General features: G+C 37.5%; 2 protein-coding genes across 2 annotated transcripts; one reads left to right on the plus strand and one right to left on the minus strand.

Annotated features, from left to right (window-relative positions):
- The first annotated feature begins 1,740 nt into the window (after window positions 1-1,740).
- LOC115367008 (uncharacterized) lies at window positions 1,741-3,472 on the plus strand. The gene is made up of 4 exons (XM_030062699.1): window positions 1,741-1,783; window positions 2,035-2,352; window positions 2,745-3,113; window positions 3,291-3,472. The coding sequence occupies exons 1-4, from the start codon at window positions 1,741-1,743 to the stop codon at window positions 3,470-3,472; spliced, it is 912 nt and encodes a 303-aa protein (XP_029918559.1).
- A 665-nt stretch (window positions 3,473-4,137) lies between these two features.
- Window positions 4,138-20,754, minus strand: LOC115366031 (uncharacterized). The gene is made up of 6 exons (XM_030061232.1): window positions 20,703-20,754; window positions 20,143-20,484; window positions 19,653-20,012; window positions 18,773-18,889; window positions 17,351-17,415; window positions 4,138-5,202 (listed from the first exon to the last, which is right to left on the minus strand). Exons 1-6 carry the CDS (start codon window positions 20,743-20,745, stop codon window positions 5,074-5,076), a joined length of 1,056 nt encoding a protein of 351 aa, XP_029917092.1. The 5' UTR covers window positions 20,746-20,754; the 3' UTR covers window positions 4,138-5,073.
- Between the last annotated feature and the right edge of the window lie 5,031 nt (window positions 20,755-25,785).

Raw genomic sequence — 25,785 nt, forward strand, 5'->3', positions numbered from 1 at the left:
CTGCTAAAATTATGTGGGTGGGAGTAGATAATGAGTCACAATCGTTGCAGTCAGTCTGCAACCAGCAAAGAAAGGCATTATAAACATATAGCTATTGCAATGGTATCTAACAGGGTGTGAGTAATATGATTTGTCATCTCTGAGTATGTAAGAAAGCTGCAAGCTGTTACGTGTGAGGCGGGGAACACACATACAGAAAATAATAATAATAATAAAAAAAAAAAAAACAATAGCAATAATGATCAACTGCTATTCCACTTGCCTTGTTGAAAAAGACAAAAAAAAGGACTCAAGTTTCAAGTCCAAGAGCAGGTCTTGCATTTCCTGAAACTAAAACCAAGACAAGACAGGAAGAAGAGCCCCTGTGAGTTCAAACCTGACTTTGACAGACAAGCCACAGTGATGCTCTCTCTCGCTCTCTCTCTCTCTCTCTCTCTCTCTCTCTCTCTCTGTCCTCACTCTCTCTCTATGCATGTGTGTGTGTGCATGTGTTTGTGTGGGTGTGTGCAAACAGTACACAAACATGCAAAAAAGAAAAGTCTGTGTGTTCTTCCTCTCTTTAACCTTTGTCAAAGCGTACCACCTTGTTCTGCATACTGTTCATTCCAGGAAGAACCCTTTCACAGCTACGTAGAATATCTTTGAGTGAAAAGAAGAAAAGAAACCTAAAGCCACCTCAGGAAAGCAGAGGTCAAACCAGCATCCATCACATCAACTCACTTCTGACTGTGCCAATTTACTGTAAGATAATTGGTCAAGACAATCAATAGATTTAAATGTATTATTAATGAATGTCTTACAGTAATTACAGCAAAATTGTAGCACCTCTGCACTTTGGTGTTAGAGTTTTTACCCCCCACATCACACTTGTCCTCATGAAAACCTATAAAGCACGTCTTTTGTAAAAAATTGCCTTTGTTGAAATTCATATAGATGGATGTGATGTCTGCATCTGAAAATACTGATGCAGAATAAATGTCATATTTATTTCTGTACAGTTTTTTTTTTCATTAGTTTAAATTGATAAGCAGGTGGAAATTATTTTATTGTTCTCTGTCGCCTTTGCATGCATTACAGTTTTGTTTTGTTTTCCTCCCAAATGTTTAAACATTACCAGTGATTCTTGAAGCCCTGTCTCTGAATGCTGTAACACTTGTAGCTGATGTATTTAGCAAGTGTGTCAAACTGAAAAGCACGTTCTCTGCTTTAACCTACCTTATATCACACTTCTTATGAACGTGTGAACTCTCTTCTCTGCATTGCCACAGTTTTTTGCCAGTTGCCTTTCCACACTGACCAATGAGAAAACACTTTTAGATAATGAATTCACTTATAAATCAGAGCCTGGGAACTACAGTAAGTCACAGTTAAAAATTTGGTTTGGACAAAAAGGAAAGCCAATATTTGACAGAGAATGACAGGGGTGGGAACTACAGGAGGAGGAGGATGAGGAGGTGAGGAGGTGAAGGAGTAAGAGGACGTGGAGAGTTTTCCCAGAATTGTTTACGTTTGCAAGACATGTATAATGTTTTGCTGATTTGGTGTAAGGTTTTGTGTTTAGTGTGTAGAGTTAGATTGTAGCTAAAAAAATGTAGGGTACGAAGTTAGGATAGTTCTTGTCCATGTGACAGGAAATGTGCTTTTCAGTCTATTTCTGAGTCCTACTTGAACCAATCAGGTGCACTTCATCTCCTTCACTCACACAAAGACACCAAGAGTTCCTAACCAGAGAAAGTCATGATGATCAAACTATGGATTACAGTGTTCCTCCTCCATCGAGTTTGTAAGTACAATCCCATTCTGTCCAAATATTTTATTGAACAGGCTAACCATATTGTTAGAAAGTTATTGATCATTTAAGTAATTGACCGTTGTTGGAAAGAACACTACGGAAACAGTTGAAATGATGTCCTTCATCAGCTACAATGACTTAAGAACGGGCACATATCATATTTTTATTTTCATATTTTTATGTTTTTCTACTGCATAATAACACTGTTATATGCACACCATTTTGTTTTCCATTTTATTCAGATACTTTGACATCAGTGACCACAGTGCAACTTGGTGAACCTGCGACTCTTGAGTGTTTCTTCTCTGCTGAGGGCTACAGCAGTAGAACCATCCAGTGGTACAAACAGAGCATTGGGGATACTCTGGAATTAATTACAACTTCGATTGTAGGACCTAAACTGAAGGTTGAATCTACCTCAAGATATGAACTTAAAACTTTTAATAATATGAGCCATCTGACTATCTCAAGCACAACACAAGAAGATGAGGCCTTGTATCACTGTGCAGTCTCCGACTGGAAAGGTGCTGATTGGAGTGGCACATTTTTGTCCTTAAAAGGTAATTATGCGCTATATTTTTTCTCCTGCCTCTGCTACTTGTCAGAAGTTGCAATTATGCACATTTTGTGAATCAAAAGAATCCCCTTTTTCACAATTTCTTTTTCAAAGGTTTTACAATTTAAGTCCTAAAATACCCTCCTGTACCAGCCTGTGTGTCATCATGTGTGTCAGTGTTTCCTCAGAGTACCAGGGACTGAATATTCAAGAACGCACTGATTTTTTTGTGTGTTACAGTTCTATCTTTAAAAAAAAATGTGACACCGCATATCCGCACGGTAAATTTATTTCGAATACAGACTGAAGTTTCATGTGCGATGTAATGAAATACTTCTTAAGCTTTGAAGATGTGTTTGAAGATCCCCAGCATTTGACATGTTTTGTATTACACAGGAAACACACAGAGGATGTCAGACTATACTGTTGTGCAGAGGCCAGTGTCTGAGCCCGTCTATGAAGGAGACCCTGTGACTCTCCAGTGTTCACTCCTCTCTGACTCGGAGAACAAAGCCTGTCCAGCAGAACACAGTGTGTTCTGGTTCAGAGCCGGATCAGATGAGTCTCATCCCAGGATCATTTACACTCATGGAAACAGGAGTGATGGATGTGAGAAGAGTCCTGAGGCTGGCTCTCCTCCACAGAGCTGTGTCTACAAATTCTCCAAGAACAGCGTCAGCTCCTCTGATGCTGGGACTTACTACTGTGCTGTGGCCACATGTGGAGAGATCCTGTTTGGAAATGCAACTAAACTGGACATCAAAGGTAACCAAACCATTTTCATATTAATACAGAAATGTACTTTTTTTTTTCTTTTGTAAGGTCAACTATTAGCAGTCACATATTTTTAATGTTACATTATCTTTTCAAATTAATACTAATTTACAGTAATGTTTACTGTTTTTGAACTTTCTTTACTTTATCATTTTGATAATATTTCAGCCAACAGTTGGCCCATATCATTTGAGGATGAAGAAAAGGCTGGGAAAACAGCCCTGCTACTGCTGTCCGCTACATTGGCTATAAGTCTGATTTTTATAGCCGTCCTCATCTACACCATCAAGAATACAACATGCATTTGTTGTAACGGTATTGACACAACTTTCTCATACCTTGTTGTATAGAACGTTATTTTGTTGTAACTACCGTCACTACATTACTATAATATGAGTTGTGGATTTCTTCAGTCAACATACCACTTACTGTTACTGTGAAAATTCTTATTTGCCTATTGTTTTTCTTTCTTTCTTTCTTTCTTTCTTTTTTTTTTGCAGAAACAACCTGCAGTGAGCAACACAGTCAACAGGTAGGAGAGTTAAAGATAAGATGGAGTTCATGGTAATGAATGTGATATTTCATGTTTTTTGCCATTTATTTCTTCAGGGAGATGAAGACACATTGATTTCTACTGCTGTCAACTTCACGAGGAGGAAAACTGGCAGTGGGTAGATACGTCTGAGCTACGTTTCTATGAAAGGTCATGAATCAGACTACACTTGGTTTCAGTCATTGGTGAATTATTCACTGGCAGACATGGATCGTTATGGAGAAATGTGAAATATTTCCAGAATCCTCTCAGTTTGTAAATACACAAAATGCTTCATCTGCCCTGTTTATAGTAGCCTGTGTTTTGAAACTACATTTCTTTTTCTGTAGCCATGGTGCAGCCTTAGGCACAACCTGAAACTGGGTCACTCTGTTATCTGCAGTCGCTTCTAGTCTCAGTAGAAAACCCCAAGCTTCTTTAGGTGTTGTGAGAGCTGTTGCCAATCAAGTGACACCAAATTGCTGCTGACACTGTTGCAAGGTGATCATAAGACATGGCCTACACAGCAAAGCAATGCTTGGCCTTGGATAATAATTTTACTGCTGAAATATATAGGTAAGTTAAAGTAGTAACTGGAAAATAAAAGCTATTTCTGTTCCCCGTCACTGGCATTTGTAATGTATTTGAAGCAAGACGTGTCCATTTATTCATATTCAAATATTCCTTAAACAGCACAATGACTTGATTAAAGTTTGACATGAAATTTTAAGTGACTGTTCATGTTGAAGATATACTCAGTGTGACAGGCAACAAAAAAAATTGTCATTGCTTCAATAAAATCAAAACAAGTTTGCATACAGAATCATAAACTAATCCACTGAACACCAATCCACTGTACTGTTATCAACATTATCACACAGTATATCCATCCTTGCAATAAAAAAAAGTGTTTTTATTATAATTTATCTGTCCTTGCCCTATTCAAACGACACCCTGAATAGTCCAGCAATCCACAAATTTGGTGAGTATGGGAACAATAAATCAAACACACCCTTCCTAGCACTCTGTGTGTTGAGGAGCTGAGCCCACCCACCATTAAGCCACAGTCACTCAGCAACCCACAGAAGTTACATTGCTTGTCCGGCCTGCTGTCTGTATTATTGGAAAAAAGCTGAAAATTATGAAGCATCACAATTTATTTTGTCTGTCAGGTTACTCGAGCAAGAAATGACTAAAAAAAAGCACTGGAGGGTGTTATAACGCTGTTCCTGTTACTGCGTACTGGCACTGAAACCTTTAGTGGTACAACTGGTCGACTAGCGCTGAGCTTCCTTTTTTTTTTTTAATGTTTTACCATTTACCACATTTATCCAAACAAAATTAAAGCAGCCTGACACTATTCTACGTGGCAGTTTACATATTAAATGTTTTGTTTTCAGATACTATAAGTAAAACACTTCACTGGTGCTCTGATCTCACAGCAGAGTAAACACTGTACACTGGTGACTCTCTCTTCTTCCTCCCCCTTTTGGCATACCTTGTGGAGAAACTCAATGCTGCATAGTTCACTGCCCCTGCTTCACCATCCTAAAAATAATAATAATAATAATAATAAGGACAATATATGATAGATAAGGGCTGCAATAGCAATGCCACTTAATTTACAGTTATTTTACATTCTATATTGGACACAATATTTACCAGATCACATGGCCAGGGAACTGCTGATCTGTCACGTACAGGATAACTGGAAGCACTCACTGTTCCTGTGGATAATAATAAGAGGAAATATATATATTTAACTTTTCTTGACAGTATTAAAGTTCTTTACACCAGTAAAAGGAATAAAAAATTTAAAGAAAAACAAAACAAAAGTAATGTTGCTTTTGCTGAAGTGAGTAATAAATAATTAAGTCATAAATATGTCTAAAAATATAAAATATATAAAAATGTCTAATATAACTAAGTACATATGTAATAGAGTAACTCAATACATACATATTATATTGTATTATATGTATATGTATACAGTCTATTATCATTACTGTACTTCAATAAACAGTAAAATATTTATACATAACACAGTGACATAAAAAGAACAAAAACAAGGAACAGTGATTAAATTAACAGAAAACAAGTTTAAAACTTTGACTTTTTGAGTTTTGATTTGAAACCCATTTCACAGTCACTGTCATTCTGATCTCCTCAGGCAGATTAGGATTAGGGGCCCCACAGTGAAAGCGCAATCTGCTTTTAAATCTGGACTAATGGAGAGGAAAGTTTAGGTTAGCATAGGTTAACAGCTCATTTATATAAATTGGGTGGCATTGACACCTTTCAAAGATCGAAATATTTTTAAATTAGTTTTCTTCTCCATAAGAAGCCATTTGAGAGAGAGGGCATGGACAATTTGGTTTCTTTTATTCTGTTTAGTCAATAGTCTTACTGCTCCATTCTGATCAATTTGTGGGTGACCTGGGGTTTTACCGTTTACACCTGCATGCTGAGAGTTACACTCCAAACAAGAATAGACAAAGACACTTTCTGTGAATATACACTACTCACAAAAAGTTCGGGATATTCTGCTTTCGGGTGAAATTTATGGAAAATGTAAAAAGTTCACGCTACAGTGATATTATATCATGAAAGTAGGGCATTTAAGTAGGAGCATACACTGGTGATTTTCTCATCTCAAACAATTTCTTGAAACAAAAGCCAACAACAGTGGTGGATATACCACAACAAAAAATGTCAGTGTCAATAACTTGTCATGTGCCCTTGAGCATCAATTACAGCTTGACAGCGACGTCTCATGCTGTTCACAAGTTGAGTTATTGTCTGCTGAGACATGGCATCCCACTCTTCTTGAAGGGCGGCCCTCAGGACATTAAGGTTCTGGGGTACAGAGCTCTGAGCCTCTACACGGCGACTCAGCTGATCCCATAGGTTTTCTATGGGATTCAGGTCTGGAGAAAGTGCAGGCCACTCCATTTGAGGTACCCCAGTCTCCAGCAGCCGTTCCCTAATGATGCAACCTCGATGAGCTGGAGCATCAAACACCTGATGTGAATTTTGCTGTTAAACTCCTTGTTAGAGAACAGCAACTTGTGCAAAAAGTACTGAAACATTGAACAGTTGAACATGTGCATTCAAAAGTTCACAGAAGGTCACATTTAAAGGTTATAATGCATTTTAGATTCATCCTGAAATTTCACCCAAAAGCCGAATATCCCTAACTTTTTGTGAGTAGTGTATAATGAAGCCAAAAAGTCAGAATCTTATTTCTTAACTGAAAGAAGGATGAATTAACATTGTTTTGACTTATATTTTTTTTGGTTTTACTGGTCAGTAAAACAGCATGTCATCTGCATAACAATGAAAAAAGTTAAAAAAAAAACTGTAGTTTATTGGTAGGTGAAAACTAACAATAACACGTCAGATAATGTAAATACATGATACAGTACCTCTGCAATGTTCACAAACTCTCCTTCGATTTCTGCCGAAAATAAAGATGGTGATCATCGTCACGCAGCAAACCAATAGGACACCAAGCACAATGACAGCTGGAAGCAATTCTGATCCTGGAATAATAATAAAAAAAAAAAAATTAAAATTAAAAAAAAAAAAAATCACCTCTTTAACTGATTTTATTCCATTAATGCCTGTCTAGCTGCCTAGCCACGAAGACTCAAATATCTAAACTAATCCAAACTAAATCAAAATAAATCCAAAGCGCTACAATTCTGATTGTTTTTCTCCCTAAAAGTTCAAATCACTTTTAAATACATGACATCAATTATGTGTTGGCTAGAGAAGGCACAGTAGGATCAAGAACATTTTTCAAAGAAAAAAAAACTGCGTTTACCCATAAATCTAAATAACATATAAAATGTTTCCAAGAACTGTTCATAATGAAGCAGTGGAAATGAATGTATATTGTATATTCCAAATAGACATATTATTATGAATATGAACATGATATTTGAAATTTACCTAATATACCTAAATCTCTAGAGGAACTTATGATAGAGAGGTATGCATAAGTTTAATCATTTTGAATTTTAGGGTCATTCCATGTCATTTCAACAATTGGCCCACGCACTTGGGTCTCAAAGAATTCTGAAAAATTCACCAGGTGTTCCTTATTTATCCAATAGGCACAATGTAAAATTTTACTTTGCTCGGATGGATACTTTCTGAGACCATGAAACCTGTGTAATTTTTTTTTCCATTTTTGAGGGGCTGGCATGTAGTTATGATGTATGACAGATGTTTTTGTATATTCTGAGAGTGTTGGTGGAGGTGTATTATTGTACCAAATTTCAGTTTGCTATCTGGTTTAGTTCCTGAGATACTGACACCTGAAAATGGAGGGAAAATAAGGATGCGCGAAAATCGCACCAAAATCGACACATAACCCCCTCACTAAATTGGCCGTATCTCAAAAAGTATCCATCCAAACTAAAATTTTACAATGTGCCTATTGGATAAATAAGGAACAACTGGTGAATTTTTCAGAATATTTTGAGACCCAAGTGCGTGAGATGTCCTGAAAATTTGGTAAAATTACATTGAAGGACCCTATAGTAGCATAAAAAATGTGTAGAAGGTCAAGGGAAAATGGACGTCATGGAACAATTAAGTTTACATTTGGTCAGTATTTGTGGCATGTTTTTAATTAACACTTAATAAAACTTTAAGGTCAGATTTTGCCTAGAAAATCAGCAGCAATAGTTAACACATAGTCTGTTACATCAACTTCACTGAATATATTTAGAAATTCATGAACGAATTAAATAGAAATACATACTTGTGTCCACTTTAGTTCCACTTCCAAACAGGATCTCCCCACATGTGGCCACAGCACAGTAGTAAGTTCCAGCATCAGAGGAGCTGGTTACACTTTTGGAGAGTGTGTAAACACAGCTCCGTTGACGAGAAGGACTCTCCTGACATTCATGACTTCTGTTCCCACGACTGTGAATGACGCCTGGATGGGATTCTTCTGATCCGGCTCTGAACCAGTACACACTGTGTTCACCTGAACACCGGCTGCTGCTGTCTTTGTTCTCGAAGAGAACCGAACACTGGAGAGTCACTGCTTCTCCCAGCTGGACGGACTCAGTCTCTGGCAACTGTGTCAGGAGGACAGACTTCTGCTGGTTGTAATCTGTGTGATTCCATTTAAAAAATCATCACACAATCAGTTTTAGTGCAGCTTTTGAAAAAGGGATGATTAACTGTGGAATAACTGACATAAACATTTAGAGTATCATACTGTACCATTCACACACAAATAGGTTGCATTAAGGTTGTGCATTTTATATGATGTTCCTCCTTGACAGAAGTATGTTGCTTCATCTTCTCTGTTTACATTATTGATGATCAGATTAAACTCAGAAACACTTTTTCGAACGGAGAAACGTGTATTATTAAACTGTTCATGAAATGTTGCACTCGAGCCTCGAGTTTGTACTGCAACTGTTTGTACCATACGTCCAACAGATTGCTTATACCAGAAAACGAATCTGATTTCCTGCTGTGGCAATGGACATGACAGAGTAACATTATCACCAAGACGAACCACAACCAAAGGCATCGAGTGGGGAACCTCCAGGGTTTGAACCAGGACTGGAAAAGAGACACAAACATAAAAGTTCCCACACATAAGACAGATGATAAGACCAACGAAAACTGTATCTGCAATCAGACACATTATATTTTTGTAAATAATTTCTATAATCTACAAAATGATCTTGCTGTATTTTCAATAACTGACACAGTTCAATACTTAGTGACTGTTTGCATTAATACATTTGGAATAGATGAGAGTTGCACTTACACAGAGTACCAAGAAGATTCAGAGAAACCAGTGTTTGGATCATTGTGGTGCATCTCCTTTGTCTTGCACAAGTGAAGGTTTACAACTCAAATGAAAGGTTTTGTCTCATGATCATCAAGGTTTGCAAAGTGGTCATGTGTGATTGGTTCAAACATAGAAGATTCACTTCCTGTCAAATCCATCAAACCCATTGTTTCATTTTTCACTGAATCTTAAGATGTGCACTTAGTTGTTGTGTTTTAACATTAGACTAAATATCAAAAGAAAATAGGCCACAGTAGAGCATGGCCTCAGGTTGATTGATACATAAACATACAATAAATCCACCTTCATGTTGCTCTATAGAAAACATTATCTTATCGCAGTATCTTGGTGAGTCCAGAATTTATTTCTGAATATAGAATATGTTTAGTTATAATGTCTCCACTAATCTGCCACAATGTAAAATGCAGGTCAGTTGTGCTCCATACATCACAAGTGTAAGCAAACGCCTTTAAGCTGAAACTCTCCATACATTAAGTCAACACTGTCACGATTCATATCAGAAAATCCTCTCAAAGTTATTTATGTTGTCATCCAAAGAATAACTTAAGAAACTTCTAAAATATGAACATATGCTTATAAAATATGATCAAAGTCAATTTTCACTTGATTTTCTTGCTATGTAAGCTGTTGTAATTTTATTTTATTTTAATGTGGAAAATTTTAAATTCTGTGTTCTAGTGTAATTACAAACCCTCCCTCCAAAAGTCAGCACATGAAGACAAACCTGTGATATTAGTCCCTAGTCTCGTGGCCGAGAGCACAACATGTAACCTACATGTAAGAGCTCAGCATGCCCTGCACCTGTTGCTGCGCCATACCACTTCAAAGACGACATGAGATCGTGGCAACTCAGGAGCTAAGAGATAAGAATGAGTGAATGTGAGTGCTCAAAATACCATAACAGAGTCAGTGGTGAAGTGATGGCTCTAGCCTCTTGAAGTCAAACACTAGAGAATTATAGTGAGTTAAATATGTGAGCAAGCATTAGGCTGCTGCTGTACACTGCTGCTCTGCATTGTCATTGCTATCATTAAGATCCTGAAGTTTTTTTTTTTTTGTTTGTTTTTTTATTGATAATAAAGGCATCAAGGAAGGCGAGGAGCCAAAGGAGCCAAATTTAGTAAGAAATATGCATTCATCAATATAACATCATAAACGCAGTACAACAGTAAGTCTGCATTGTTGAATGGGGCATTTTTTTCAAATTAGACACTATGAGGTAAAATATGCCACTAACTCTGGGATCAATAGCTCAGTTTAACCAAGTGTAGTTGTATTGGAATTTTATTACAATAAAGCTATTCTGTATGTGCTCCAGAGGCACATTTTCACTTTTTAAAGTTACTTTTAAATGCTTTTAGAAGATATCATGATGTTCCAAGACTACAAAAACAATGACAAAGGGATTTTAGCCACCATGCTCAATCTATAAAAAAAAAAAGAAAAATGGAGACAGAAAGAATGAAAGAATGATACTGAAATATATTTAAAAAATAAACAAAGAAGATTTGATGACAGGCAGGTTATGAGAACTTGGGAACAGTTGAGCCAAAAGACCATTTTAAAATGTTTTATCTCTTTAAAACTGTTTCCCCACAACCTTAATAATTTATTTCAATCACTGTTTAACATAAATACACAGCTGTTTTGTCGTTATTTTGTTGTAATGGCTCAAAATTGACTCTCCCCCCTGAGGAAAACAGTGGAGAAACAGCATCTGTCGTCTCAGTGATGACATCGGCTTGGTTCAGTCTCACTGCAATGAGATAGATATTTTATTGTCCACCAGAAGGTGAGTGTCATGTCCGAGCAATCACATTTAGTTATGCTGAGTTTTGTTCTTGTGTCTGCTGTCTCGTGGCTTCCTGTTTTATTTTGAAATCCTACTCTCCTCTCATTTCAGGTCACTTGCCCTTCCCCTCGTGTGTTTCCCTCTAGTCTGATTGTCTGCCCCGCCCTGATTGTTTCCACCTGTTTCCTATTAACTTGTGTATTTAAGTCCTGTGTTCAGTTCTGTTTGTTGTCTGTTCATTGTGATTTGTTCTGTTTTGTTGTGCTGGTTGTCATGCTGGCGTTCCACGTGGAATTATTAAATATTTTTATTTGCCATTGAGTGCTTTTTGCCTTATTGCTCCTGCATTTGGGTCCGACCCAACATTCGCTGTGACAGTGATAATTAGTTTTTTGGCTCAAGATAAACAGTATGGAAGCACTGGGCAACAGATATCACAAGTAAAATAAATAAAAAAACATTTAGCAGCGTCATTCAAAATCACATGTATTCATTATGGTAATGCATACATAGGCAGTTGTGGGTGCATCCAAGGCCATGGTGCCAACTAAAATCAGCAGCCCAAATGAATTAAGCCAACAGCATTTAGGTCTTTTTTATAAACATTCTTGATTTCCTATGCCGCCTCCAGGAGGGAGGTAACTCAGCTTCACCCTGAAGAGGCTGAGAAGCATCAGCTATTATCAGATGCGCCTGAGCATCATGAATCTCTGATAGTTGTTTCTGTTGCCTGCTGATATTATCAAGAGCTTGTCTTTGTTTCTGATGGCGCATCTTGCTGGACTTGCTGGCCCAAGTTTTATTTTAACACCCAGAACTGGTAGCAACACCATAACCCATATGTAGCTTGGGTGCAGCAGGTTGAAACTGTTAATGTGAATCAAAGAAAAAAATGCTCTTCTGTCTCTGCACTTTCATATCACCTGTGCCTTTGAACAATGAGCAAAGCGACATACAGCAGCTCAGCTCAGGGATGCGACTGTGGCTGGCCATCTCTCTGCCTCTGACAGACCACCAAGGCTGCTTACCCACAACAGACCTGACTAGGAGCATCAACAGGAAGTGCAGCCAGAGTGGAGGCACAGCACATTTCAGCAGGCTAACCTGAGGCTGCACACTTTTTTCACTTTGTTTACTTAGTTACTTTACAACTCAGTATCATACTATTTTCAGTCCCTCCCCTATCCCACTAATTTGAAAAACACAATGCACTGGCGCAGTCGGAGGGAGGAGCAGCTTTCAAAGTAATCTGATTGTGCAGGGTTCAATAAAAGCACTATGAAACATCCACTGAACATTTTTATTTACAAGACAAGAAGAAAAGAAAAGATAATTGTAGAGTATGTAAGAAAGCTGCAAGCTGTTAAGTGTGAAGGGGGGAACACACATACAGAAAAAAAAAACCAATTGCAATAATGATCTACTGCTATTCCACTTGCCTTGTTGAAAAAGACAAAAAAGTATTCAAGTTTCAAGTCCAAGAGCAGGTCTCGCATTTCCTGAAACTAAAACCGAGACAAGACAGGAAGAAGAGCCCCTGTGAGTTCAAATCTGACTTTGACAGACAAGCCACAGTGATGCTCTCTCTCTCTCTCTCTCTCTCTCTCTCTCTCTCTCCCTCTCTCTCTCCCTCTCTATGTATGTGTGTGTGTGTGTTTGTGTGGGTGTGTGCAAACAGTACACAAAAATGCAAAAAAGAAAAGTCTGTGTGTTCTTCCTCTCTTTAACCTTTGTCAAAGCGTACCGCCTTGTTCTGCATGCTGTTCATTCCAGGAAGAATCCTTTCACAGCTACGTAGAATATCTTTGAGTGGAAAGAAGAAAAGAAACCCAAGCTCACCTCAGGAAAGCAGAGGTCAAACCAGCATCCATCACATCAACTCACCAGGAAGTTGCTTAGTGATTTTCTGACTGTGCCAATTTACTGTAATATAATTGGCCAAGACAATCAATAGATTTAAATGTATTATTAATGAATGTCTTACAGTAATTACAGCAAAATTGTAGCACCTCTGCAAGTTTTTACCCCCCACATCACACTTGTCCTCATGAAAACCTATAAAGCACATATTTAAAAAAAAAAAAAAAAATGCCTTTATTGTAATTCATATAGATGTGATACCTGCCTCTGAAAATAGTGATGTAGAATAAATGTCATATTTGTTTATGTAGTTTTTTTCATCAGTTTAAATAGATCTCTCTTAATTTTAGATTGTTGTACTACAGTGAAAATTTGAAGATGCATACATGTTCTGTGTCTTTATATTGTGTTCATAATGTAAAGAAGTGTGTGTGTGTGTGTGCGCAAAATTTGTTTTATATTGAGAATTACATGGTCTACATGGATATACGTGAAGATGACTGTGCAGTTTTGCGTTTGTGTTCAAGGTTATGAGAAAGGGAGAAAATTTTCAAGAAATGTGTCTTAGCAATCAAGAAAAACTAAATCATCAGCAACTGGAAACCCTTACGTATTTATAAGATGCAGTACAGTTTTGTTTTGTTTTCCTCCCAAATGTTTAAACATTACCAGTGATTCTTGAAGCCCTGTCTCTGAATGCTGGAACTCTCTTCTCTGCATTGCCACACTTTTTTGCCAGTTGCCTTTCCACACTGACCAATGAGAAAACACTTTTAGATAATGAATTCACTTATAAATCAGAGCCTGGGAACTACAGTAAATCACTGCTAAACATTTGGTTTGGACAAAAAGGAAAGCCAACATTTGACAGAGAATGACAGGGGTGGGAACTACAGGAGGAGGAGGACGACGACGACAACGAGGACAATGAGGAGGAAGAAAATGAGGAGGTTCATCAGCTACAATGACTTAAGAACGGGCACATATCATATTTTTATTTTCATATTTTTATGTTTTTCTACTGCATAATAACACTGTTATATGCACATTTTGTTTTCCATTTTATTCAGATACTTTGACATCAGTGACCACAGTGCAACTTGGTGAACCTGCGACTCTTCAGTGTTTCTTCTCTGCTGGGGGCTACAGCAATAGTAAAGTCCAGTGGTACAAACAGAGCATTGGGGAGACTCTGGAATTAATTGCAACTTTGATTGTAGGACCTAAACTGAAGGTTGAATCTACCTCAAGATATGAACTTAAAACTTTTAATAATATGAGCCACCTGACCATCTCAAGCACAATACAAGAAGATGAGGCCTTGTATCACTGCGCAGTGACTGACTGGAAAGGTGCTGATTGGAGTGGCACATTTTTGTCCTTAAAAAGGTAATTATGTGCTGTATTTTTTCTGCTGCCTCTGCTACTTGTCAGAAGTTGCAATTATGCACATTTTTGTGAATCAAAAGAATCCCCCCTTTTCACAATTTTTTTTTCAGAGGTTTTACAATTTAAGTCCTAAAATACCCTCCTGTACCAGTCTGTGTGTCATCATGTGTGTCAGTGTTTCCTCAGAGTTCCAGGGATTGAATATTCCTTCAAGAACGCACTGATTTTTTTGTGTGTTACAGTTCTGTCTTAAAAAAATGTTACACTACATATTCATATTTTATCCATGCATTAAAACTGTCTCAAACTGCCACAAGTGTGTGAAGGTAAATTTATTTCAAATACAGACTGAAGTTTCATGTGCGATGTAATGAAATACTTCTTAAGCTTTGAAGATGTGTTTGAAGATCCCCAGCAATCGACCATGTTTTGTAATACACAGGAAACACACAGAGGATGTCAGACTATACTGTTGTGCAGAGGCCAGTGTCTGAGCCCGTCTATGAAGGAGACCCTGTGACTCTCCAGTGTTCACTCCTCTCTGACTCGGAGAACAAAGCCTGTCCAGCAGAACACAATGTGTTCTGGTTCAGAGCCGGATCAGATGAGTCTCATCCCAGGATCGTTTACACTGATGGAAACAGGGGTGATGGATGTGAGAAGAGTCCTGAGCCTGGCTCTCCTCCACAGAGCTGTGTGTACAACTTCTCCAAGAACAGCATCTGCTCCTCTGATGCTGGGACTTACTACTGTGCTGTGGCCACATGTGGAGAGATCCTGTTTGGAAAAGGAGCTAAACTTGACATCAAATGTAACCAAACCATTTTCATATTAATATAGAAATTAACTTTTTTTTTTTTTTTTTAAGGTCAACTATTAGCAATCACATGTTTTTAATGTGACATTATCTTTTCAAATTAATACTATTTTACAGTAATATTTACTGTTTTTGAATTTTCCTTACTTTATCATTTTGATAATATTTCAGCCAACCATTGGCCCATATCATTTGAAGATGAAGAAAAGGCTGGGAAAACAGCCCTGCTACTGCTGTCCGCTACATTGGCTATAAGTCTGATTTTTATAGCCGTCCTCATCTACGCCATCAAGAATACAACATGAATTTGTTGTAACGGTATTGACACAACTTTCTCATACCTTGCTGTATAGAACGTTATTTTGTTATAACTACCGTCACTACATTACTGTAATATGAGTTGTGGATTTCTTCAGTCAACATACCACTTACTGTAACTATGAAAATTCTTATTTGCATATTGTTTTTCTTTTTTTTTTCTTTTTTTTTTTTTTTGCAGAAACAACCTGCAGTGATCAACACAGTCAACAGGTATGAGAGTTAAAGATAAGATGGAGTTTGCGGAAATAAATGTGATATTTCATGTTTTTTGCCATTTATTTCCTCAGGGAGATGAAGACACGTTGGTTTCTACTGCTGTCAACTTCATGAGGAGGAAAACTGGCAGTGGGTAGATACGTCTGAGCTACGTTTCTATGAAAGGTCAAATACAAATTATATTTTTTTGTTAATTGTTTACAAGAAAAATTAACAAAACTAAATTCTTCACAGTTGAATCTTTATCTTCAGGCATGTTTCCTGTGTTAGGTTCCTTGTTTTAGCCATTTTTGTGTCTGAAGAACTGTCAAATGTGCTGGCTTTATATAGACATGAAGCTTGGCAACAAAAATTGTGTCTTTTATTAAAAAGAACGACCTTCATCACTGATACCAAAATGACCCAATACTCAAAATTTCTTATTTTTATGGAACCAATCAATTTTAAGTTTTTAATGGCTTTTTTAGGATTTGTTTAGTATTTTGGCTGTGACTGTACTAAAAGAAATTGCACTTGAAGACCTAAGAGTGATTTGTTAATGCAATATTTCACAAATGCATGGGGTGTCCAAAAACTTTTTTCCACCACTGTATTTCCAGAATCCTCTCAGTTTGTAAATACACAAAACGCTTCATCTGTCCTGTTTATAGTAGCCTGTACTTTGAAACTACATTTCTTTTTCTGTAGCCATGGTGCAGCCTTAGGCACAACCTGAAACTGGGTCACTCTGTTATCTGCAGTCGCTTCTAGTCTCAGTATCAAACCCCAAGCTTCTTTAGGTGTTGTAAGAGCTGCTGCCGATCCAGTGATGCCAAAATGCTGCTGACACTGTTGCAAGGTGATTGTAAGGCATGGCCTACACAGCAAAGCAATGCTTGGCCTTGGATAATAATTTTACTGCTGAAATATATGGGTAAGTTAAAGTAGTGACTGGAAAATAAAAGCTATTTCTGATCCCCGTCACTGGCATTTGTAATGTATTTGAAACAAAACGTGTCCATTTATTCATATTCAAATATTCCTTAAACAGCACAATGACTTGATTAAAGTTTGACATGACAATTTTAAGTGGCTGCTCATGTTGAAGATAGTGTGACAGGCAACATAAAAAAACAAAACAACAACAAAAAATTTACCCAAGCAAAATTAAAGCAGCCTGACGCTATTCTACATTGCAATTTACATATTAAATGTTTTGTTTTCAGATAATATAAGTAAAAACACATCACTGGTGCTCTGATCTCACAGCAGAGTAAACACTGTACACTGGCGACTCTCTCTTCTTCCTCCCCCTTTTGGCATACCTTGTGGAGAAACTCAATGCTGCATAGTTCACTGCCTCTGCTTCACCATCCTGAAAAAAATAAGGACAATATATGATAGATAAGGGCTGCAATAGCAATGCCACTTAATTTACAGTTATTTTACATTCTACATTGGACACAATATTTACCAGATCACTTGACCAGGGAACGGCTGATCTGTCACGTACAGGATGACTGGAAGCACTCACTGTTCCTGTGGATAATAATAAGAGGAAATATATATTTAACTTTTCTTGACAGTATTAAAGTTCTTTACACCAGTAAAAGGAATAAAAAATTTAAAGGAAAACAAAACAAAAGTAATGTTGCTTTTTCTGAAGTGAGTAATAAATAATTAAGTCATAAATATGTCTAAATATATAAAATATATAAATGTCTAATATATAACTTAGTACATATGTAACAGAGTAATACAATACATACATATTACATTGTATTATATGTATATGTATACAGTCTAATATTATTACTGTATTTCAGTAAACAGTACAATATAATTTATTCATAACATAGTGACAGATAAAAACAACAAAAACAAAGAACAGTGATTAAATTAACAGAAAATAAGTTTAAAACTTTGACTTTTTGAGTTTTGATTTGAAACCAATTTCACAGTCACTGTCACTCTGATCTCCGCCGGCAGATTAGGATTAGGGGCCCACAGTGAAAGCGCAATCTGCTTTTTAATCTGGACTAATGGAGAGGAAAGTTTAGGTTAGCATAGGTTAACAGCTCATTTATATAAATTGACACCTCTTAAAGATTGAAATATTTTTAAATTAGTTCTCTTCTCCATAGGAAACCATTTGAGAGAGAGGGCATGGACAATTTCCTGCGAATATATGATGAAGCCAAAAAGTCAGAATCTTATTTCTTAACTGAAAGAAGGATGAATTAACATTGTTTTGATTTGTATTTTTGGGGGGGTTTACTGGTCAGTAAAACAGCATGTCATCTGCATAACAATAAAAAAAGTTAAACATACATCTCTCAGGAGTCAGATAAATAATAAAGACAGGACGTTCTTGGAACATGCAGTTGCTCATGATTATAGTGTTACTTTTTCACCTGGTCTGGATGAGCAAAATCATGTCTTGATCATACATTCATTTTCAGTAACATCTGGGTTATAACCCGGCAGTATAACCATGTTCCTCTCATGGTGGGCACTGAGCAGCTTCACTAAAGTAATCAGCAATCAGGGGTTGAGTGACAATAGCCCCTTGACTGGACACATTTCTGAAGAGCATCCAGAATCACACAGCAGATTAGGGGCTCAAACCACCAACCGCCTACTTACAAGCACATGTTTTCTGACCTTGACGCATTATGAATAAAGTGCTGAGGCTTTCTTTGTCGGTCTATATTGTCTGGCTGTAACCCAGCTACAAACAAGACCAGAGGACAGAGATGAGCAAGAATAAATAATCCAGACTACTTGATGTATTCTCTACGACTGGATCTGTCATTATGCACGTTAAAACTGTAGTTTATTGGTAGGTGAATATTAACAATAATGCGTCAGATAATGTAAATATATGATACAGTACCTCTGCAGTGTTCACAAACTCTCCTTCGATTTCTGCCGAAAATAAAGACGGTGATCATCGTCACGCAGCAAGCCAATAGGACCCCAAGCACAATGACAGCTGGAAGCAATTCTGGTCCTGGAATAAAAAATCACCTCTTTAATTGATTTTATTCCATTAATGCCTGCCTAAGCTGCCTAGCCATGCCTGAGAGTTAGCAAAAGAAAGACTATATGGAGCAATGATTATAACAGCTGAGATCCACACCAAGGCATCAAAACTGTATGAAGACTCAAATATCTAAGCTAATCCAAACTAAATCTAAATAAATCCAAATTAAGTGCTCCAATTCTGATTGTTTTTCTCCCTAAAAGTTCAAATCTCTTTTAAATACATGGCATCAATTATGTGTTGGTGAAAAAAGGCAGGGTAGGATCAAGAACATTTTTCAAAGAAAAAAAAACTGTTTATCCATAAATCTAAATAACATATAAAATGTTTTCAGAAAGGGTTTATAATGAAGCAGTGGAAATGAATGTGTGTATATTTGAAATAGACATATTATTATGAATATGTTTTTTTGAAATTTAACTAATATACCTAAATTTCTAGAGGAACTTTTGACAATATGATAGACAGGTATGCATGAGTTTAATCATTTTGAATATAGTAGCATAACAAATGTGTAGAAGGTCCAGGGAAGACGGCGGTAATGGAATTATTAAGTTTACATTTGGTTAGTATTTGTGGCATGTTTTTAATTAACATCTAATAAAACTACGGTTAGATTTTGCCTGGAAAATCAGCAGCAATAGTTAACACATAGTCTGTTACATCAACTTCACTGACTGAATATATTTAGAAATTCATGAACAAATTAAATACAAACAGAAATACATACTTGTGTCCACTTTAGTTCCATTTCCAAACAGGATCTCCCCACATGTGGCCACAGCACAGTAGTAAGTCCCAGCATCAGAGGAGTTGGTTACACTTTTGGAGAGTGTGTAAACACAGCTCCGTTGACGAGAAGGACTCTCCTGACATTCATGACTTCTGTTCCCACGACTGTGAATGACGCCTGGATGGGATTCTCCTGATCCGGCTCTGAACCAGTACACACTGTGTTCACCTGAACACCAGCTGCTGCTGTCTTTGTTCTCAAAGAGAACCGAACACTGGAGAGTCACTGCTTCTCCCAGCTGGACGGACTCAGTCTCCGGCCACTGTGTCAGGAGGACAGACTTCTGCTGGTTGTAATCTATGTAATTCCATTTAAAAAAAAAAAAAAAAAAAAAAAACATCATAGAATCAGTCTTAGTGCAGCTTTTGAAAAAGGGATGATTAACTGTGGCATAACTGACATAAACATTTAGAGTATCATACTGTACCATTCACACGCAAATATGTTGCATTAAGGTTGGTGATTTTATATGCTGTTCCTCCTTGACAGAAGTATGTTGCTTCATCTTCTCTGCTTACATTTCTGATGATCAGATTAAACTCAGAATCACTTTTTCCAATGGAGAAACGTGGGTTATTAAACTCTTCATGAAATGTTTGTGTGGTCGAAATTTTCGAAGCGACGGTTTGTACCATACGTCCAACAGACTGCTTATGCCAGCAAATGAAGTCAAATTTTTCTGTTAAGAATGGACACTGGAAAGTTACAGTATCACCAGGTTGAGCCACAGTCACTGAGATCAGGTGGGGATCTATGGATTGAATAAGGGCTGGAGAAGAGAGACCAACAATAAGTTACTACACATAAGAATAGCTATCAGGAAAAGAACAATGAAAAATGTATCTGCTACCAGAGAGATTACAGCATTGCCATTGTAAACAGTTTCTATAACTTCCATGATGTTTTTCTCCATATTCTATAATCAGTCAATAGAAAATAATAGCTTATAGCAAAACTTGTCTTGTAAATGATGAGAGCTGCACTTACACAGAGTACAAAGAAGAGTCAAAGAAACCAGTGCTCCGACCATTGTGGTGCAACTCTTGTCTTGCACAACTGATAGGTTTCCACTCAAATGAAAGGTTTAGTGTCAAGTGGAGATCCTTTTTCATTGGCTGTAACATAGAAGATGCACTTCCTGTCAAATTTAGCATCTCCTTTTTTTCTTTTAATATAAAATGTGCATTGATTGTTGGTTTTTAACATTAGCTACCTAGTGTTTCCCCTGTTGCCACCCTGTCCATATACATGTATTGTGATGATTACTGTCCTTAACACCCACATTGTCTTATTGTTTCTTTAAGTGCTCTGACGTAATGCCAACTTCAAGTAATGTTCCTCAGTCAGACTGGCATGAAATAACGTGGAAAGTAACCCTGGGTGACGGCAGCTTGAGGGGTAAGAAGCATGACTGGTTTGAAGCCTTGGAGCCGCCGGTAAGAACTGAGCATGAGAGGAGAAGAATAATGATCATCCTTTATGTGAGCAAAGCACTGAACCTGTAGCTGCTCCTATGAAGAGCTCCCCAATGCAGCTGGACAATGATGCATTACTAATCCTTCAGACCAATGCTGTCAGTAAGAGTGTATTTTTAACTTAGAAACTGCAAACTGCAATAAGTGATGAAGATCGCAGCAAAGAGACAGCTGCTCTGCCCCTGGAGCTTATATTGCACAGATGCAGTGTTTCCTTGTAGGAGACTTAAGGACAGAATTTTTGTTTGTTTGTTTGTTTGTTTGTTTGTTTTTTGTGGCCCATCTACAGGGTACAGAAGCCCTGAATGAGTTTTTCACTTCTCTCTTTTTAAAGGTAAAGAGAAAAGAGAGACAATAAGCCACAGCAGTGCATAGATTCTGCTCGGCTGATTATTAGAAATGCATACAACTTCACACTGCAGTGCAGAACACACACAGTGTCTTGGTGATTCAGTCCAATTTTTTTTTTTTTTTTTTGTCCCTCTGAATTTAGGAATATTGCGATGTTGAACTGGACCCTCTCTTAACCCAAGAAATGCAGGTCAGTTTACTCCAGATACTATAAGTGTAACCTACCCATTTTAAATCCAGGTAAAAAAAAAAAACAAAAAAACTCAGTGCAGTCTATCAGTTTTACACATATTTGTACATGCATGTTTTTCAAACCCATTACTCAATAAGAGAGTAAGGATTCTTGACAAGACTTTGCTGTAACAAGTTATGACAAGTTTTGTTACAACTTCCAAAATGAATCAAAGCTTCAGTGTAACAAAGTGAGTAGTGTCAATATCAGTTACAACATCTGTTCTGCCTTGATTTTAATTAAAAAAGAACGGCTGTTGTAGAGAATCTGCCTGTGTTTCTGTTTTGAACGAGTGCTTAATTAGAGTCTAAACAGAAATGTGTCCCTCTCTGGTGCTCCTTTCATCAGGAGGTTTGGAGTGCAGAGAATAAATAGTTAACAACATGAAGAAAGGCTCTCTAAAGTACAACAGGTAGTCATCATGCCCTCTGATTGTAGAAGCTCATCATGCTTTGAGTGGCGGGCCTCACCACTTCAAAAAGACGTGTGCAAAAAGACATCTGCTCAACGTGCGAACCAAAATGGACCGCATCAATTACAAAATGGTTTGTTGCAATGTAAAATGTGGGTGAATTGTAGTTAATACCTCATTTAACATCGAAGATCAAGGGCTCAACTTCCTTACATACAGCCTACCCTTACTATGGATGGAGCCATAAGACAATTTTTTTATTATGTCATGTTTCAAAATGTAAAAAAAAAAAAAAAAAAAAAAAAACTGGCTCATACCCCAGTATCCACAGTAAAGGAAACACTGATGTAAAGACGTAAAGTTGAATCTGTAAGGTTCAGTTTGAAAAGTGGCTTTTGCTTGAACTCTGAACTGTCTGACATTTCCTTTCCACTGCCCAGAAATGTCACATCTGTTGTTTCTCCCCTGTGTAAGTCATATATAATTACATGTGTCAATATATATTAATAATGCATGAGTTGGAATTACTTATTATTCATAATTCACTTTGTATTATTTATGGCATTATTATTGCCATTATTTGATGCAGTAGTGTATTGTCAAGAGCTTATGTTAGTTTCTGGATAGAAACAAAGTTAATGTGGCTCCTTTGAAGACTTTTTATATCACATATCATTGTTAACAACATTCTAAACCACAAAATATTTTGGGTGCAGCAGCTCAAAAATAGTTTGTGTGAAACAACAAGCTGTGGTCGCCTCTGACAGACCGCCAAAGCTGTTTACTCAGAACAGACCTGACGAGGGGCGTCAACAGGAAGTGTCATTCAACAGACCTCAGCAGGCTAATTTAAAGCTACACAGAGTGAGTTTGATTTGATCTTTTTTTGATTTGATCGTTCTACCATATAGTATAGTGTGTGTGTGTGTGTGTGTGTGTGTGTGTGTGTGAGATCAGAAGTCCTTTTGACATGAACACTTAAAAACACTGATTCTTCTTGTGTCAGCAGCAGGGAGCTTAGCCTACAAAAGGTCAAAACTGCTGGTCTTACCTGATGCTTCTTTTCTACATTATGAAATAAAATACCAGATTAGACATTTACAGCGATAATTTTAAATATAGCATTATCTTTGGTAATGTGCCCCATATAGAAACAGCCCAGCGATAGTTACAGTTATGAGAAAATGGATGAATGTGAGTTCCCAGACAGTCTTGAGGTATAGCAGTGGCAGGATGAAGAGATCACACTTCAGACTTGTGCAACGACTAAAATGATGTGGGTGAGACTGGTGACCGAGAGCTGTTCTCCCCTCCCTCAACAACTTCCACCAAAGAAAGGCAATAAACCTACAGCTACTGCAGTGGAAACACCCAGTGAACAACAGGGCATGACACTTGTGCCACTGAGCAGGTATGAGTATCTGTAACCTTCCTGTTCCTTGTGCACCTGTAAGCTTTTGTGGGGAAAAAAACAGACACAAAAACAAAAAGAGGACCCCTGTGCTATCCCAATTTCATGGTAAAATGAAATGTTCATGTTCCAAATTCAAGTCCAACACTCACATTTCATGACATTAAGAATAAGAGATAAGACAAGTCTGGAAAAGGGTCCCTGTTAGTTCACACCTTGCTTTGACAACCTAACCAGTGGCTGTGTGAAAATGTGTGTGTGTGTGTGTGTGTGTGTGTGTGTGTGTGTGTGCGCGTGCGTGCGCGTACGTGCGTGCGTGCGTCCGTGCATGTGCGTGTGCGTGCAGAGGTGGGAGGTTGTTTACCTTCACACAAAAAACCCCATTACAACACAAAAAATACAAAACAACATGTTTGTGGATGCAAGTGGATGTTTGCATGGCAACCTGTTTCTGTTTGGCATGGAAACTAAGCTGTGTCAGAGCTGAATACAAAACATTACACGCCTTTTACTGAGAAGCCACGTCCACTGCCTGCGACACACCCCTTTGGTACAAGAAAGAAAAAAAAAAAACTCTTCTGTAGCCACACCTACCATCACAATGCCTTTTGGCCAATCATCAGTGTGAAAGTTTTCCACAAAGTTTTCCGCGAAGTTTTGTTATACTGTATGAATCCGTTTGTAAGTTATCCACGTTTTCGTGCAAGGCCAAGGCCACCGTCACAGCCCTCATACTTTATGTCATGCTGTATGTCAGTCAAAAAATAAAAAGTCAAAACATTTTTACAAATGCATGCCTGCTGAAATTTGCCACATACTGTCAAAACAAGGAGTACTGTAAGAATATTCAGCTCTTCATGTGCCCTATTCATTCCCTCTGTTTGAACAGGTGGATGGTGGATGTTTTACTCACATTTTTTTGTAAATTATTTATTTACACGTCACTGGTATCAAGGCCTCTTCAAAAGGGAAAGCTAAATAAGTGGAAAAAAACAGAGATCATTTTGAATGAAACTGTTGTTTTATCCTCTTTCCACCAAAAGATGGCAGCACCTTAAAATAGAGACAACCAACTGTAGTGCTGGCTGTTCAGTGGTAAAACTCATAATACATCAGCACAGACCGGCAATAGAAAAAATAATAATAATAAAAACCTGTGTGATCAACACAGCACAGATAGAAGGTAGCCGATACAAATGTAATAATACCACTACCTCTACACAAAAGAATAAGTAAATAACAGTAATAACACGTAAACAGTGGAATAAGCAACATAAGCCATTTGGTTTAAGCTTTAGTCCAGAGCAGCCTGATGTACTCTGAATGGACATATCTGGAATAACCCTGACAATGTTGATATGATTCATCAAACCATGAGCTGCCATAGGACCTGACATATAGTCCAAATTAAATTACAGCTGCCCTACAACAGCTGCCCTAAATCTCAGAAATATTATCACAACTAGTGAAAATGATTAACCAGTACGTTGTCACAACACAGAAAATGTGCTCCATTGTTCTCCATGTTTCATGTGTTTCGTGACTGATTGATATAATAGCTTAGTAATGGAAATGTGTTAAATACTGTAGTTGTTTTGAGGGAATTCATTTCAATGAAGGGTAGAATGGTGCTGTGATGAGGCAAGGATGAGTATGCACACCGTGGCAAGGAGGTGCCAAGCCAAACCTGCCAAGCATTCACAGATCAGTTTATTTATAATGTTTCAGGTCGTGCCTCCAACCGGAAGAAGGCTTTACTTAAAACACCAGAAATAAATCTAAAAGTAAAGTAAAGTAAAGAAGTAAAGAAACCAGAGTGTGTGGCTTTCACTTGTTTCTGACCGATCCACAATAGTGTTGTGACCATGGGATGAAAACATGTCTGTATTTCTTGACATCCTTAAAATAAATCTTTTATTTGTGTTTGATGATTTAGTTCCAGTTCTTGTGGCACTAGACCCCAAATAAACCCCCCTGCTGTTATTGTTTCATGTTGTTTCATGTGTGCAGGTTGGAAAGATTCAGCTGAAATTATTTCCACTGTGGTATTACAGTGGAAGGTTAACATGACAACAGGCCAATCAGATTGAGCTTGACATGTGTCCCCTCCCATCTGATATACAGTAATTATATCAGGGCAGATCACCTTCCTCTGTAGTTTCAATTAACATCTGTTTCAAGTGAATCAG

This window comes from Myripristis murdjan, chromosome 10 (genome assembly GCF_902150065.1).
Source record: "Myripristis murdjan chromosome 10, fMyrMur1.1, whole genome shotgun sequence".
Lineage (NCBI taxonomy): Eukaryota > Metazoa > Chordata > Actinopteri > Holocentriformes > Holocentridae > Myripristis > Myripristis murdjan.

Bases quoted from the DNA above. Each gene is read 5' to 3' on its own strand.
- LOC115366031 (XM_030061232.1), bottom strand. From the start codon at position 20,745: ATGGTCGGAGCACTGGTTTCTTTGACTCTTCTTTGTACTCTGT. The intron at 18,890-19,652 runs GTATGTATTTCT...TTTTTATTCCAG, and splicing joins TGGAACTAAAGTGGACACAA to GACCAGAATTGCTTCCAGCT. The intron at 5,203-17,350 runs GTAAATATTGTG...TATTATTTTTAG, and splicing joins TTCCCTGGTCAAGTGATCTG to GATGGTGAAGCAGGGGCAGT.
- LOC115367008 (XM_030062699.1), top strand. From the start codon at position 1,741: ATGATCAAACTATGGATTACAGTGTTCCTCCTCCATCGAGTTT. The intron at 1,784-2,034 runs GTAAGTACAATC...CATTTTATTCAG, and splicing joins GTTCCTCCTCCATCGAGTTT to ATACTTTGACATCAGTGACC. The intron at 3,114-3,290 runs GTAACCAAACCA...ATAATATTTCAG, and splicing joins AACTAAACTGGACATCAAAG to CCAACAGTTGGCCCATATCA.